The 17,457-nt window shown below is 45.7% G+C and overlaps 1 protein-coding gene across 1 annotated transcript in view; it reads right to left on the reverse strand.

Moving 5' to 3' along the window:
• Window positions 1-17,457, reverse strand: part of LOC146867983 (uncharacterized) — a 239,621-nt gene that overhangs the window by 159,734 nt on the left and 62,430 nt on the right. The window contains exon 2 of the mRNA XM_085615151.1: window positions 14,554-14,716. Coding sequence (XP_085471277.1) covers window positions 14,554-14,716 — 163 coding nt within the window. The remainder of the gene's footprint in view (window positions 1-14,553; window positions 14,717-17,457) is intronic.

Here is a 17,457-nt window from a genome sequence, read left to right on the forward strand (position 1 = left end):
AAAAATAATAGCCAAGTAACATGTACCATACCAATTTGCAGGCAACCTCACATAGGCATTCCTTCCACACACATAATACACAGTTGGAATCACTTGCACCGGACCTTGCAAAAAGTTCTTAGCAGAGTCCTCCATGGTAAAGATATGGTCACACGTACTTTGTCCTACCGAAACCTTTTCATAATAGGTCTGAGGACATCTCACACACAACTTCCCCTTTTGCACCTGATCTAACGCGATGGGTCCATAAGTCCCCTTGGATCTGTGCAATCTCTCCTCATCTGTCCAATCCACTGGACTCTCTCCTGTATTTCGTGCCTGTGTTAGTTTTCTATATCTATCTTATACTTGACCTATGAACTTCTTCTCTGTATCTGATAATGAACATGTCAAATTATGTCGGTGAGCAAAAGCCGTATCCAATTCCAAAGTCGGTATGAAATACTTCCGAAGTCGATCTTCTGACTTGTAATAATCGTATTTATTCAAATGCTTATAAGCTGGAACTTCAGGAAGTACTGCATCGTAATTGGAACAGAAATACTCAAATTGTCTTCTCTCATAGAAGATACTAAGCAACAAACTACAAGAAATTTCATATGTTAGTGGAAGGTGATGGTATCTAATACCCTCATCTACTGAAGAAGGTAGCTGCATACACACATAGCAGTCTTTCGCATCCATTGCATCCACATACTCATACAACAGCTTCGTATAAGCATTAAGCTTAAAGTCACTTCTAGACTGATCTATGTGAAATCTACGACTCTCTTCAAGTAACAAAGCTCTTTGAGCTCCTATAGTGACCTCTTTCTGGCTAGAGGTGGTAGGCGTAGGTGTCCCCCGTACCTCCCCCTCCTGCTCATATGAAACGATATATGAGGCTACAACTATCGCAACTATAGTTACTATCACTACCCCTAAGAGTGTACCTATCACTAATTTAGCCCTACGGTGAGTATTTCCAGCATCCGCCATGTTGCAAAGTTCTCAGAGTTCTTGGCTCTACAGCAACAAGTAAGAGTCTCTTTCTCCTCCGGCTATTGCTTGTCAACTAGTTCAAACAACACTTCAAAGCTGGAAATCCCCTTGCAATTTTCAGTTCCTTATTTACACAGTCCACAAAAAGACTTCCTTAGCCCTCTCTCATCGTTTCGACGGAAAGTCCCTAACTTTATTCTTCTTCCACTCGGGCCTAAGTTATCTTCTTCTTCGGACTTTTATGTACAACAAAGGTTTTTTTCACTCAGTCCAGAACAAGATCAGCTCCCAAAATCTCTAAGACACCTTGCAGAATTTCAAGACGAAGTACCACTAACTCCTGATGCGGTGGTACAATACCAAAAGTTGGAAAAACCAGCGTCTCCAAGATCAGTTCACGAACCTTGCTCAGAAGTGGTGGATTCGGAATATTGAGAGTCAGTATTCCTTCGATTTCCACCCCTGGAACCAGTAACAACACGTCTATTTTCAGGTTCGGGTAATTGCTGATCAACGTCAAAGACCTCAGCCTCCCCGTGCTCAATACGCCTGTCATCAGTCACAAAGTAAGTCCACTCTGGTGAGGCGTACCTTTGACACGGCACTCTTGTTCTCCTGGGCCTTCTCAAATTGACTCAAGCTTGCTCTTCGTCACTTTGCTCAGATTCAGACGTTTCAGAAACTGGGGCAAGGTCTCTTTCAGGTGGCAATCTCAAGTTCAGCCGCCTCTGACTCACGGGCCAAACTCTTCCTGCTTCTGTGGCACTTCTGCTCTCCCTTCTGATACCCTGTGCACTACTTCCTACTTCAGCAGAATTTGACTCTACTCCACCCACGGCAACACTTTCTCCGTCTGAGTCAAATTCAGGGCTTCGATTTGCACAACCCCTTTCAGCTCGATCTAGTGCACAATCAACTGCATCAGAAACCCTCACAGCTTGGCTGCCCTCTCAGATGGCCCTGCCACCTCAGCTGGATTTTCGTTTACGAGAGGGGCTGTATCTTCCAAGAGTGCTGGAACTCTGCGGGTATGGGAGGCATGCACCCAGTTCGGCAGTCCCCCACACTTCACTGCCGTGTTCGTGACCAGTATTACCTGGTACGGACCACGCCAACGAACATCCAGGCAACTCTTCCTCACGTGTTTAGGCACAAGCACCCAATCTACCGGGCACAAGTCGTGGCACAGGTCACTTGCGGCTGGAACAGTTGCTGCTTGCACCTGCTGGGACACAGAACGGAATACGTCAGCCAGTCCCTTACAGTAGTCGAGAATCAAGTCATCAGTGATGTTAATCAAAGCAGTGGCAGGTATCGCTGGTACTCGCATTGCCCTCCCCACCAGTATCTCGTACGGTGACAACCCAGTCCTCCTATCAGGAACACTACAAAGGCTCATAAGAACCAAGGGCAGTGCGTCGGGCCATTTCAGGGATGTCAAAGAACACACTTTTGCCATCCGTGCTTTCAAAGTCCCATTAACTTGTTCCACAATCCCAGAAGCCTCTGGTCGGTAACTGCAATGTAATATCTGATCCACATTCAAGCCAGCACAAAGCAATTTCATGATTTCGCTATGGAAATGTGTCCCTCTATCTGACTCCAAAGAGGTCGGAAAACCGAACCTCGGCATAAGTTCTCTCAGCAACAGCTTCGCTACAGTGAGTGTGTCACATCTACGTGTTGGGTAAGCCTCCACCCATCTTGAAAAGACACATACCACAACCAAGATGTACCTCAACCCATTGCACTTCGGCATCTCAATAAAGTCCAACTGCATCCTATTGAAAGGCCCTCCTGACCTCCCAATGTGGCTTAAAGTCACAGCAGTTCTCTTTCCTGCATTCATCTGCTGACATGTAACACACCTTTAACACACAGCTTCAGCTACTGCACGAAACTTCGGATTGTACCATGTCTGTCTGAACACTCGCACCATCGCATCTCTGCCAAGATGTACTGCACCATGTATCAACCTTGCCATTGGACTCAATAGGCATTCTGGTAGCATAGCTGGTCCATCACTCGAAACCCACACATCCACATCTCCCTTCTCACATCCTGCCCGTATCCAGCTATCTCGTTCCTGATCGGTAAACTCATCCTGCAGTCGCTTTAGCTCCTCCCATGTATCGGCCATGGCTAACATCATGCTGAGATTGGTTCTTTCTTGGCTTTCTCCAGTATACCCTCCAGTAAATATGCATCCAAGTTCTGCACAATACCGGGCAACTTCGTCAGCATAGCTATTCCCCATTGACACAAAGTCGCTTCCCTTAGAATGGGCTGAACATTTGACAACAGCAATCTCTTTCGGACATTGCAATGCTTCCAACAACTGTCTCACATATTCCCCATTTCTAATGGGCGAACCAGAAGATGTCATGAACCCTCTCTGTGACCATAACTGTCCGAAGTCGTGATCGACACCAAACCCGTACTATCGGTATAAATCGTTATCCGAATCTGATCAGCAGCCAAGCAGGCACGGGTCAAGGCAATGATTTCAGCTACCTGTGCGGAGTGTACTCCCTCTAAACAAGCAGCTTCAACCACCCCTGTGATGGTACATACAGCGAACGCTGCTCTTAACCGATCAACATTGTCTCTTAAACACGAACCGTCCACAAAGAAAATTTCATCAGGGACAAGGAGTGGTTCATCAACAATGTCTGGTCTCGGTTTGGTGCACAGTTCAGTCACATCGAAACAGTTGTGATCCTCACAATCTTCGTCATCTACATTTGGAATAGGCATCAATGTCGCAGGATTTGAAACAGAACACCTCTTCAAAGTCACATTTTCAGCAGCAAGTATAACTTGCTCGTAACGTGTCAACCTGCTGTTTGTGAGGTGCTGTGTTTTAGTCCTTGTCATCAACAGTTCAACAGAGTGTGGCACATAAACTGTAAGTGGATGTCACATTACAATGCTCTCACATCTTTCAATACTGACACCTGTTGCAGCAACGGATTTGAGACATCCGGGCAACGCAGAAGCTACAGGATCTAAAGTAGCTGAAAAGTAGGCAACTGGTCTATGGACACCTCCATGACTCTGAGTCAAAACTGCCAATGTGCAACCTTCTCTCTCACAACAGAACAATGCAAATGCCTTGTTGTAATCAGGCATTCCCAAAGCTGGATCACAACACAAGGCTTCTCTCAGCTTCAAAAATGACCTCAAGCAGTCTTCGTCCCATGGTACCGGATCACTCACATCCTTGCGTGTCAGCCGTTGTAAGGGCTTCGCTTCAAAGGAGAAATTGGGAATCCATTGGCGACAATAGCCAACCATCCCCAAGAACATTCAGACTTCTCTCTGAGTGGTAGGCACAGGCATATTCATAATAGCATTAATACGATCTGGTGACACCTTTCTCTTGCCTTTCTCAATTCGGTGACCTAAATACTGCACTTCGCTCAGACAGTACTGCAATTTGCTCGGAGACACCTTGTGTCCATTCTCTGCCAAATGATTCAGTAACGGTACAAAATGGGGTGGTGATGGACGGAGCATTAGAACCAATCAAACACTCACACTCAGTCAACAGATCTGGGTTTGATCCATCACCTTTCTTTAGCCCACTCTGCCACCCCAGTTCAGACATGGCCATATGCAAATCAGTCTGACCCTGTGCCTCATGGGAACAGTCCAGCCCAAACTGCCAAGCCATGTCTTCCCTGGACCAGAAACAAGCTTCCTAGGACCGGTTTCTGGCATTTCAGCCGTCTTCAGCCAGGCTTGCTTGAATCCAGTCGCAAAGTGAGCAAGGGACTCAACGTCTGAGCATACCCTGCCAACTTATGGCGAACAAAGCGGTACAAAAGGGGGTGGTGATGGACGGAGCATCAGAACCAATCAAACACTCACACCCAGTCAACAGATCTGGGTTTGATCCATCACCGTTCTTTAGCCCACTCTGCTACCCAAGTTCAGACATGGCCATATGCAAATCAGTCTGACCCTGTGCCTCATGGGAACAGTCCAGCCCGAACTGCCAAGCCATGTCTCCCCTAGACCAGAAACAAGCTTCCTAGGACCGGTTTCTGGCATTTCAGCCATCTTCAGCCAGGCTTGCTTGAATTCAATGGCAAAGTGAGCAAGGAACTCAACGTCTGAGCATACCCTGCCAACTTAGGGCGAGCAAAGCGGTACAAATGTGAGTGGTGATGGACGGAGCATCAGAACCAATCAAACACTCACACCCAGTCAACAGATCTGGGTTTGATCCATCACCGTTCTTTAGCCCACTCTGCCACCCCAGTTCAGACATGGCCATATGCAAATCAGTCTGTCCCTGTGCCTCATGGGAACAGTCCAGCCCGAACTGTCAGTCCATGTCTTTCCTGGACCGGAAACAAGCTTCCTAGGACGGGTTTCTGGCATTTCAGCCGTCTTCAGCCAGGCTTGCTTGAATCCAGTGGCAAAGTGAGCAAGGGACTCAACGTCTGAGCATACCCTGCCAACTTATGGCGAACAAAGCGGTACAAAAGGAGGTGGTGATCGACGGAGCATCAGAACCAATCAGACACTCACACCCAGTCAACAGATCTGGGTTTGATCCATCACCGTTCTTTATCCCACTCTGCCACCCCAGTTGAGTCCCTTGCTCACTTTGCCACTGGATTCAAGCGAGCCTGGCTGAAGACGGCTGAAATGCCAGCAACCGGTCCTAGGAAGCTTGTTTCTGGTCCAGGGAAGACATGGCTTGGCAGTTCGGGCTGGACTGTTCCCATGAGGCACAGGGTCAGACTGATTTGCATATGGCCATGTCTGAACTGGGGTGGCAGAGTGGTATGAAGAACGGTGATGGATCAAACCCAGATCTGTTGACTGGGTGTGAGTGTCTAATTGGTTCTGATGCTCCGTCCATCACCACCTCCTTTTGTACCGCTTTGTTCGTCATAAGTTGGCAGGGTATGCTCAGACGTTGAGTCCCTTGCTCACTTTGCCACTGGATTCAAGCAAGCCTGGCTGAAGACGGCTGAAATGCCAGAAACCGGTCCTAGGAAGCTTGTTTCCGGTCCAGGGAAGACATGGCTTGACAGTTCAGGCTGGACTGTTACCATGAGGCACAGGGTCAGACTGATTTACTTATGGCCATGTCTGAACTGGGGTGGCAGATAGGCTAAAGAACGGTGATGGATCAAACCCAGATCTGTTGACTGGGTGTGAGTGTCTGATTGGTTCTGATGCTCCGTACATCACCACCCCCTTTTGTACCGCTTTGTTCGCCATAAGTTGGCAGGGTATGCTCAGACGTTGAGTCTCTTGCTCACTTTGCCACTGGATTCAAGCAAGCCTGGCTGAAGACGGCTGAAATGGCAGAAACCGGTCCTAGAAAGCTTGTTTCCATTCCAGAGAAGACATGGCTTGGCAGTTCGGGCTGGACTGTTCCCATGAGGCACAGGGTCAGACTGATTTGCATATGGCCATGTCTGAACTGGGGTGGCAGAGTGGGCTAAAGAACGGTGATGGATCAAACCCAGATCTGTTGACTGGGTGTGAGTGTCTAATTGGTTCTGAAGCTCCGTCCATCACCACCCCCTTTTGTACCGCTTTGTTCACCATAAGTTGGCAGGGTATGCTCAGACGTTGAGTCCCTTGCTCACTTTGCCACTGGATTCAAGCAAGCCTGGCTGAAGACGGCTGAAATGCCAGAAACCGGTCCTAGGAAGCTTGTTTCCGGTCCAGGGAAGACATGGCTTGGCAGTTCGGGCTGGACTGTTCCCATGAGGCACAGGCTCAGACTGATTTGCGTATGGCCATGTCTGAACTGGGGTGGCAGAGTGGGCTAAGGAACGGCGATGGATCCAACCCAGATCTGTTGACTGGGTGTGAGTGTCTGATTGGTTCTGATGCTCCGTCCATCACCACCCCCTTTTGTACCGAAATGATTCAGTAAGGCAATGGTATCGATCCTGCAAGCGTCTTCAGTTTCTGACGCTACGAGCAAATCATCAATGTATTGCACCAGAACAGAGTTCTGCGGCAACACAAGACCTTCAAGATTCTTCTTCAAGATCTGATTAAAGATCGATGGACTCTCTGTGTACCCCTGTGGGATACGACACCACGTTAACACACAGTTCTCCAGCCGGAAAGCAAAAATAAATTGGCTTTCCTCATGTTGTGGAATCGAGAAGAATGCTTGGCACAAGTCAATCACTGTAAACCACTCAGCTTCACATGGGAGCTGAAACAGGATTACAGATGGATTCGGTACCACCGGACAACATGGAACAACTATATCATTGATTTTTCTCAGGTCTTGCATGATCCTGAATTTCCCACTCAGTTTCTGTGGTCCCATGATAGGTGAATTGCATGGGCTACCCATGATCTCTTTCAGAATTCCCTGCTTGATCATAGACTCAATTACAGGCTTGATCCCTGCAATTGTCTCAGGTGGCAAATTGTACTGGGGCGTCCTAGGGAATTCTACATTCGGCTTGACCTGGATTTTCACTGGGTCTACCCCTTTGACCAAACCGATCTCTTCCCCACTGAGGTCCCACACATCAATTGACACAGAATCCCTCAAATCAAGTGGAAGCTTCTCCACTGTCAGCGCTGGGTACATTTCTATACACACATGCTGATTCGCAACCTTAAAGGTCGCATCATCATCCTTCGTCTGTACTTCAACTCCCTTTGGTGTGCAATAGGTAGTGCAATTCAACTTGCACAACAGATCTCTTCCTAACAGGCAAACTGGACTCGAGTCGCACACCACGAACTGGTGTCGATCTTTGAAAGTTCCTATTTTCACAGGAATTGGCTCTGTCAGTGGGCTAGTTAGTTTCTTATTTGCTACGCCAACAACTTGGATCGATTATCCCGAGAGGGGTAGGTTGGGGACTACTGCTGATCTTACAGTAGACCAGGTAGCACCAGTGTCAACCAAAAAGGTGGTAGGGTGACCATCAATGTCAGCTCCACAAATGGTCCCCTCTGGTCTACCTCTAAGACTGCTCCAAGTGTGCAGTCTTCCTCCCCTCTCAGGCACCGTCATGCCAACGGATCCGGACCAAACTCCTCACTTCCCTTGAACATGGGTATCTGCATGTAAGTTCAGACTCCTTGTTGCATGTTCTGAAGCCTAGGTGGTTGAGGGACTTGCACTTGCGGGCTATTGGTCCCCCCTTTGACCATCCTAGGTCTAGTCACAGTGGGAACTATTTCAGATACAGGTACCTGAACTATCTCTCCTTCCTGCTGCACTTGATTCATCGGGTTCAAAGGACACTCGCGTTTCCAGTGTCCAATCTGGTGGCAAAGATGACACGCAGAGGTCTTCTTCAATGTCGCCTCATCCATCCCTGTTTTAGGATCAATTGACTTTGGTCTTCCCTGACCTTGAACATTCTGGTTTCCTCCTTGGTAATTTCCCTGCTTCCTTCCTAATGTTCCTCCATTAGGCTGTCCCTGAGCCGTTTGCATCTGAACAAGTATCAATTTGTCTTTCAACTTCCTGTGTTTTGATTCTATCTCATCACTACAGTACCTGGCATACTGTAAGATCTCATCCACAGGCTTGTTCTGCCAACAGATCAAATGCTGCTGTATCATGAGACTAACCTCTGGCCTCAATCCCAACACAAACTTCGAAACAAACTGTCCCATGTCTTTTGTATCTAGCACATCTAATCCACTGTACTGCTTAAAAGCCTGCAAAAGTCTCTCATAAAACTCGTGCACTGTCTCCTTTGGCTCTTGCACTGTTCAATCTATTTTGACCCAATCAATATCCTGAGGTGAGATTTTCGACTTCAACCATGTGATCACCTGTTCGAACTTCTTCATGACTATGGGTGATGGACCGTTTGAGACTAGATCCCTGTCAGGCTCTGAGGTTGGCCTCTCAACAGCGATTTTACATGCCGACCATAAGTCACTCGGAACCACGATGTCAAACAATGTATTGAAGCCGACCCACAACACCTTCGAAATCTTAACAAACCGATTGACCTGCTTATACCACTCCACAGGCTTTTCCCTTAGACGGGGAAAGTCATTCGTAAATGCAGCCAAGTCACCCCTACTCCAAGGCACATGCACGTATCTCCATCCTGTACCTCTCGTAAAGGGAAATTCCCCACCTCCGTCATCCCTCCACCTGGAGGTGGCGTCTCTCCTATCATTCTTCTAGAACTCTTCTTCTTGGACCACCTTTCTTCCCACTTGTCAAGCATGAGCCATGCATGCATTGCTATAATCAAATCCTTGATATGGGTTCTCAATCCCATGACCCTTTTCTCTTCCAATTCTTGATTGCTATACTGCAACCTATGACTCCCCTGCAATGATTTCGTTTTAGACAGGTCCACATCATACTTCTTGGCCAAATCTGACAACTTCTAATGTGCAATTCTTGCCTTGCGAGTCACATCCTTCGCTACAAAGAGTAACTCATCTTGTTCGTACATGTACGTTCTCTCAAGAGGCAAGTTTCCATTTATTATCTCATCTACTTCTGCTTTCAACCTTACAACATCTAACATTCTTCCTTTCAAAGCTCCCTTCAAAAAAATTTTTGACAAGCTGCTCCATCTCGCGCATCATAATCACATTCCCGTTCCTGAGACCTACTTTCTTCTGACATGCTCATAGGAACAGAACGATTTACTATCGTGCCTCGTTCACTTTCTACCGTCCTCTCAGTCTGATTCTGATTTCTCACTGGTGGTGCCCACATCCGCAAATCTGATCTTGACTCGGCCAAAGACCTCGGCCTCACTGGTCTCGCCTCTGCCTGTCCCCTAGAGGAATCTGCTGTGGCTGGCAATGGCGTACTCCATTCTAAAGGCTTTGGAGTCTGCTCCATTCCACTCTCTGATCCATTTCCCACGATCACACTCCTCGGTCTTACAGCTGACTGAACTGAACTCCTAACCTTCTCTTAATCTGGGTCATACACAGAAACAATGGCACCAATGGTAACCGGTACCTTTAGAGCATCTGGTACCCTCACACCTCTCCCAACCTCTGTGCTGGCTACAGGCTGGTTTCCAGTACCCTCAATTCCTGTCGAAATTTTCCCTTCTACTCTCACTTCTGGCTGAGTCTGTAATCCACTAGTCCCTTCTACTGGAGCTGACTTCCCTTCATAAGAATCTGGATTGTATGGAGGTGGTCTCTCAGACAACAACCTCTCTAGTAGGCTGTCATCTGTATCACTGTCGTCATCATCCACACTCTTTACCTTCGAGCCATCAGTCTTCACCAGTAGTGGGTACAACATGTCTCCCTCTATTGTTTGCACTCTCCACCTTTTCTCTTCTGCATCCCACCTCGCATCCTGAAATGCCTTAATTGACTTTTTCACCCTTTCCTGACTTCGATCTCTTTTCTTGTCATGCGCTGCTCTGATCCATGCATGCAACGCCTCAAATTGTGTAGGTCTCAGCAAAGGTCGTAAAGCCGCCATCACAGATTTCAACTGATACAACACTTCCAACCTGAAGGAGCCATATCTTGGAAAAACCAATTCACCCTGAGTCATTTTAAGCCAATTTTCAAGCCAAATTATGGTATGCAACCCCACATTTCTTGCCATATAATGCGCCGGAGTATCCTCGGGAGGGGCTTCTTCTCCCCCAGGAGTAACCACATGTTTGTCACTTCTACATAATTCTCGGAAAACTTTAAAACATTTCATGATGAGCAATTTTCGATCACACACAATGTTTTCGTTTACTTCCTGATGTCAAACCCACCAATAGCAGGGCGACTCACACCAACCGACCTATCGCAGCGTGGCACCTTCTGACGTCACTCGTCTTCCGCTCGCAGCAGTTTCCCTCCTTCACGATTCACATCTCACCCTTGCATTTGTCCCATTTACACGCTGAAATAACTCTTTGTCCCAAACAAGTTACTTCTCTGACTGTCCGTCCACAGTCTCTCGAAATTGTCGACCTCGGCATGCAACCGTCTGTCCGCTAACGACCAGACAATCACCTCTGATAGGTTACAAATACTCAACTTCCACGTACAACAACCCACGACCAGCGTTGGTTCCTCACGCACTCACACATTCGCTCCCCCTATCTCGGTCCGGGCAATCGATGACGTCTCACGATCCCCTTTCAGTGGTCAACAAAATCTACCTTGGGTGTCTTCTACACCACAATCGCTTAAGCTACTCGTCGAGCCTAAGACTTTCCCGGGCTGCGCGCGCTCACAGCCTGATCTCACAATCACTCAACACTCACTCCAACTCCGCAAGATATCACACAACAAAATCAACACCGCAATCTACAAACATCTCACCCTATTCATACTCACTCCTCCACGAACTGCTGCTTTCCGCCGCACTGCTACTCTCCATCAATCACCATCAACCGCCGTCGTCCGCTGCTCACCATCCGATGAATCACCATCACTTGACTTCTATGGGCCTCAAGAATCTCTTATCCTGATCTAGATCTCCCCTCACTATCAGAGATAACCATCCTACTCTGCTACCAACTGATGAGGCAGGATTCTTGCCTACCTGGTAATCTCCAAGAATCCTCTCAGGTCGCCAGGATCTTTTTATCTGCTAAATAGTGCAGAGGGGAGGAAATACAATTATCAAAACATAATCACCAAAATTAGATTTAATTTGGATAGGACCACTGACTCCAAATCTAAAATGTATAAGATTTTATTACAACCAATAATAGCTGAACATAAAGACACCTCAGTACAAGGTGTAGAAGATAAATGGGCACTAATACAAAAGCAAGTCTACGGAGGATTCTCATCCGACTCAAAACAAAAAGAATCACTGACTCCAATCATCAAGAAAGCAATGGTTAAGTCAATATCCAAATTAGGAATCATTAGTCTAAAAAGGAAAAGCGTTAGTCTATCCCTACACTAACTCTAAGGTGACATCCCTACTTAGCATTTTCCATCCCAGGCAAGAGAATAAAGGTGTCAGAAGTGAAGACTTCCTAAGAAGTACATTCACTTAGTCAGAGCTTGATCTAAGATACTCTTTCTAGCTTCCCGTCTAAACCTCAACTGCTCAACCCACAGGGCACTGTCCCTAATACAAAACCCCGAAATCATAGAACACGCCCTTCGGCACACCTCTTCAACCAGGTCTTCTCCCAGTAGTTTTCCTACAAGCTTGTCTGGCATCCAACGACGGTTAGCTTGACCTTGGGTCCCAGGCACCTTCTCCGCTGAAAGTATCATCTCCACATTCCAATGCACTCCCCTGTTGGCTTCTCGCAGCATCCTAACTCCTAAAACAAAGACCTAGTCTCACTAACGAGCTATATGTCCATGCACCTGCAACAGAAACATGGGAACGAAAAATATTTCACGTCCTTAAGATTTTACATTTTCCTGCAACCCAAAAGCCTTTACCAAGGGAAATCACTTTCGGCCTACAACATTAGCTAACATAAGAAAATGAACAGGCCTTTCTCTTTGAACATATATGCGATCAGGCCTTTACAATTTAAACACACTATTAAATCACACTCGAAGCATTAGTTAATTATTCTCATATACGTGAGTGAGCAACTTGCACTTGTAACTTTAACATGGCGCACGTTTAACCTAATACATTGCATTGCACGAAAGCTAATCATTATGCATTCACTACATATAATCACAATAACTTGCAACGTTACTCTTCACGAAAAGCATTATTACATTTCTAATCACCTCTATGTTAAACGATTACAGCAATACATTTCTATGACACTTCTTAGCACACATCGATTAATATGCGGGTGCTGACTAACAGTGAATATGATGCACCCCTACAAATTTCAGAATCGCATGACGCTCTATCACCCGCATTAACTCTGTAATCGCATTTCAATTTTCCCCCTCAACCCTCTTCTTCTCATTCTGTTTCATTCGGTGCCTTTTTGTTCTCTCATTTACCCTACTCTTGCATAACTCCTCTCCACACTTATCTCCATCATCGCCTCAGATCTTGGCAGCTGCTTCCCTGCCGAAGCCTTTAAGCAAAGCCTTTAAGCAAAGTGTCTAGCTACCTCAATGCAAACTGATTTGCTGGCACCACTGAGCATGCATTTGTGTGATTTCACACACCATTGACGTAAGACTTTCTAGAAAATGTGGCTCTGCTTGCTTCACGTGCTGGCTCAGTGCATTGTAGGTCTAGGCAACAATTTGTTTTGCTTGGTTGCTATTGGTTCTCAGGTCAGCCCTTATCCTGAAAATGTAACCGGTAAGGTACTACAAAATATTTTTAAATTCAGCCCAAGGCTAAAGAAACAATAAATAGAGACAGTTTCAAACAATTTCACCACTGCGTTTGGGTCACCAGGAGCAGCAATAGGAAGGTATTATGTGCACAAGACCCTAACATAGAGCTTGCCTGAGAGAACAGACCCATAGGATCTCTTACCTGGAGGGCGATGCACTTGACTGCTAGACTGAAAAACCTGGGCCTTGCTATTGAGCAGTCACTATAAGACCAAATCACCAATGTAGTAAAGACATGTTCTTCCAAGTTGGCTACATATGGGATTTTGTTAATTACCTTAAAGTGTCCCACTTACTATGGTGGTAAGGAATGTATTTATATTTTGTAGATTAGATTTTACGGACAAGACCGGTAAGGCTCTACTGGCCGGATTTATGACCCGTTTGCAACTGGCGCAGAATCAGAAGATGCATGCACTTCTTCATCACAGCACACTTTTAGTTATTTTATAGATCACAAGCTTGCTTAAAGGGGCAGGTCTGCGATTTTCACAGAACATGTTTTTTGTAGTGGCAGGAACATGTGCCTAGACCAGTATGAAGAGTAGGATCCATATCAACTAGGTCAGTACTAAAAAACAAACTATAGAGTTTGTGTATTCATTAACCAAAGTTACAAAGGAAGGAGCTTGAAGATAAAGTCATTTCAGAATCAGCTAATTTTGGGTCATGTACTGAAGTCAGATGAGAATTCAGTGTCACATGTCCAAAAGTTAGTAACTTAGCTGCTAGGCCATGTGATGCCATGTTAGTAACTTAGCTGCTAGGCCATATGTGCATCTTTTCCCATTACCCCGTTCCCTACCTTGGTTATTGACCCGCAGCTAAGAACTGAAAAGAGAGGTTTGCTCAGCCTAAAGCAGCTTGCTACACGTTCCCAGTGTAAATAATGCTAGGATGGGTGGCAGCCGCAGATGCTTTGTCATCCAGTCCGCTGAACTCGGGACCTCTTGCTGCCCCCCAAACTAGGGCAAGAACTGGGCCCTCGTACCGAGGTCTGTGAAAACATGGCTTCACCCCATCTGACCCTAAGCCGTTTCCACATTTTGACTGTTCATTACACAGTATAAGCATGTTACATACCCCATAGCATAACGTTAGCACATAATATAATAAAATAGCGCCTAAAATATGCCTGGTTTGCTGTATAACAAGTTGAATTAAAACTCTCATGCTTTTTCCGAAAGTGAACTTTTATAATATTTGCAAGCGCTGAATGTTCTTGGAAAATGTCATGTAAAAATCACATTGATAATATGTGAAATATTTGCCATAAAAGCTGAGCCGATGTTAAGGAGAAAACAAATATTATTTCATATTAATAAATACCTTCTCATTTGAAGCTTTGGTATCTTGCTCATTGCTATGTTTTCCTAAGCCGAACTTTTGCTTCCGGCCTTGTGTTTTGCTTTGACATAATCCCTGCCTTATTGGGGCCGAGAAGTTTTTAATCATATGACGCACATGATTTTGAAGTCCACTAAAAAGTTCCCTATGAGAAAAAATGAAAAACACGTCAGCCCGTCCACAGTGCAAGGTAACAATAAAACCTAGTAGTGAAATACATTTTCAGCGAAAGACAAGATTTATTTGATGTAGTGCAATTAAGGGTCACCTTCGAGGTCACCAAAATGGTACTTAGCATACATTACAAGCCAGGTGACAACCTATGGAACATTTTCCTAAGACACATACCTGAACTTACTCTAGATCTTGTACAGCAGATCTTATTTGGACAAACAGGTGAAAGCAGAAGAAAGGACCCTGAAATACAGGGGAGCAGAGCTTTTTAATTGTCTGAAAGGGTCTCGGGTCAAGCAAGACCAAGTTTTGGGGGCAGAAGATTAAGATGCCACAGTTACATCATCTCATTGGCACATTCATCTGCCATGAAGACACCTTGCCATGTGCACGAAATATCAATGCAGGTAGATGGGGACGTGGAGCAGTACAGGGTGGAGTACCAGCATGGTGGGGAAGGGCGTATGTAATCTGGAAAATGTTACCGGCAAGGAGGGGCTCAGAACGAAGACGAGATGTCTGCCGTGCTACACCAACCCCCCATATGTGCAGAATAATTTCAGACAGCTCTGTTTAGGACACAATAGTCATGATACACCCTACACTACCATATATGCCTCAAGCCTGGGAAAGTATCACTTGTCATGTAACACCGGGTTCACCATGCCGAGCCCAACACCCCCCTAGAAAGCTCTGTCCTGGAGATTCTGGCAAAACGCACCTACATGCAGAGGATCTGCATGATAGATTTAATATTGCCTACACCCATAGCACTATCCTCAGGAATGCAAATTTTGTTAAAACCTTCAATCAAGTCTTTTCAGGTCAGAGAAAGCAGGATCCTCTCTAGTTTGAAAAGTGTTGTTTGGTTCTTACAAAGGCAAACAGACTTCAGAAACTTAATCTATCAATGATTTATTTGAAAGTTTCCAAAAAGGCTGAAGTTAGGATATCTAAGGTGAGGCAGTCCTCAGAGGCTTTCCCACTTAAAGCACCATCAACAAAGCTCTCATCTGCATCTGCTCAAACTTTGCCCTCATCTTCTAAGAAGACATCTAATCTTCACTGCTCCCGTCGACAAAGAACATTTAATCCCTTTCATCATTAAGGATTCCATCATCACCGAAGCCTCCATGGTCAAGTATTCCATTGATGACCGCTTCACCAATGGGCACTCCATCTAAAAAACGAAATCACTCCATCATTAATGACTGTTTCAACAACAGCTTCCAAATCTATGACCATCCTATCAACAACTTCCTATTCGATCACCATCCTGTTAATGGCTCCTGTAGTCACCATCCATCCTGTCCACCAAAGTTTCACCAGCTCCTGTGACAAAAATACTGAATGCTGATATAGAAGGAGGTAACAAAGATTTTGTGGATGACGGTTTGTCAGGAAACACCCACAGCCTGCCTAATCTACACATAAAATGTCAGGAGCATTATGATCACTTGAATTAGGGCAATTCTTTTCCTCCACCATGTCAATAACAGTCATACCATTGCAAGGAAGAGAGCTTTGATTGATGATATGGCCACCCACACTACAATAAGCACTACGACCAGTACTACGAAGAGGATAGATCTAACAAGGGATGATACAATGCGCAGCCCATAGTATAGGTTTCCATTGACTTAATAAATTACTTGCAGTCCATGATGACGGCCATGTGAAGATTTCATCTGTACCTTAACCATAGGTACAGCGACCACTGCAACCTCTTCGGCTGCCATCTATTGTTCCACCATCATAACTTCAGTCCTACTGGCCTCTTCCACTTCGGCACTACCCGCCACTTCAGCTTCAAATTTTCTGCTTGTGAGTTCTGTGTCCTACACTGGACCTGACACTGGAGGTGAATATAAGGCTGAAGAGGAAGAAGCAACGTTTTACACCATGCTATAAAGAACAGGACTGAGACAACTATCTGGCAGATCCTCCTGAAGATGTGGAGCCCATGACAGTCGACTTGCCACCACCTGGAGTTACAAAAACCTCTCATCCTAATAGAAATTGCACCCAAGAGGATTGTCCTTCCCATGGCAATCCAGCAAGAGGATTTTTGTGTGATTTTAGAGAACCTTCTGTAAAGGCATTCCCACAGTGGCTCACAAATGCCTAGTAGGAAAAAACACAGTGCTGATCCCAGCCTCTGTCTGGGCTACAGTACCACGTCTCAAAAAGAAATACAGGTTCTCAAATAGCACTTGTGATTGATGGTCAACCCACATCGGACTCAGTTGTGGCTCATGCGGCACAGATGCGTCCATTCAGTCTATTCTCCTCATGTACCGCCCACTCAACAGAAAGGGACGATATATGGATTCCTTTGGAAAGAGATTGTCTTCCTTCCTAGCCCCTTCTGTCTCTGCAGCAAATTCACTAGCAGTCTTAGGGCACTACGATGCCAGAAGAGGAATGACATAGCTCCCTGCTTGGATCTAATACATGCAGATCTAATCTAGCTCTTATAAAGTGCATGACTACCCGGAGGCCTCCCAGCGCTAAAACAGACATCACAGGTCATCAGGTAGCCACAGAGTGGAAGATTCATACCTGAGCAGCCAGGTTTTCAGGGCTTTGCGGAAGGAGAGCTTGTGCTCTAGTTTAGTCCTGGCCTCTTGATATACCTCCATGAAAAAATTGTTGACCAGAGATTTTCATTTTTGATTTGTGATTTTGTATCATTAAAGAAGTAGTTTAGCT

This window comes from Triturus cristatus, chromosome 1_2 (genome assembly GCF_964204655.1).
Source record: "Triturus cristatus chromosome 1_2, aTriCri1.1, whole genome shotgun sequence".
Taxonomy (NCBI): domain Eukaryota; kingdom Metazoa; phylum Chordata; class Amphibia; order Caudata; family Salamandridae; genus Triturus; species Triturus cristatus.